Raw genomic sequence first — 582 nt, 5'->3', positions numbered from 1 at the left:
AAAAAAAAAAAAAAAAAGAACTCAGCTTATTATTTATTCCCTGAAACACAAGAAAAGCGTCGGAAATGAACAACTTGGATTCAGACTGCTACAGCACGGGGTTTACAGGTTTTGATAGGTTTACGCATGGAGTATATGAATAATCTAAAATGGGAAACAAACAAAAAAAAGTTGCAGATGTAATGAGAGCTACTCATCATCCGAAGAGTCCCTGTCAAAGTTGTAGGCCATGAAGAAAACATCGGGTCGGGGTGGGACGAGGGCATGGCCTGGTTTCACAATCTCAAAGCCCAGGAAACTGAAGGTACGCACCAGTTTAGCTGAAAGAATGACACAAGTTAGAAACAAACACCAAGAACTGTAGCTACTTAAAGTATACCAAGAGAAATGAATGTTAGCACATACCACGATCATCTCTGTTCTTGTAAAAGCATACAAACACACTAACAACTTTCAGATGTTCTTCAGCAAATTCCAGGAGAGAAACGAAACTGAAACAGGAAACAAGTTAGATTTAAAAAGGTGATAAACCAGAAAGCACAGCCAAAACAACATTTTTTAAATTGTTGAGGCTTTGCTTTA

General features: G+C 38.0%; 1 protein-coding gene across 1 annotated transcript in view; it reads right to left on the bottom strand.

Annotated features, from left to right (window-relative positions):
* Positions 1-20: 20 nt before the first annotated feature.
* The window catches only part of oaz1b (ornithine decarboxylase antizyme 1b), a 2,543-nt gene continuing 1,981 nt past the window's right edge, over positions 21-582 (bottom strand). The window contains 2 exon segments of the mRNA XM_024299652.2: positions 21-320; positions 406-491. Coding sequence (XP_024155420.1) covers positions 190-320; positions 406-491 — 217 coding nt within the window. The 3' untranslated portion in view covers positions 21-189.

The sequence above is a fragment of the Oryzias melastigma genome, linkage group LG12, assembly GCF_002922805.2.
Source record: "Oryzias melastigma strain HK-1 linkage group LG12, ASM292280v2, whole genome shotgun sequence".
Lineage (NCBI taxonomy): Eukaryota > Metazoa > Chordata > Actinopteri > Beloniformes > Adrianichthyidae > Oryzias > Oryzias melastigma.
This window is presented reverse-complemented; position numbering and strand designations above follow the sequence as displayed.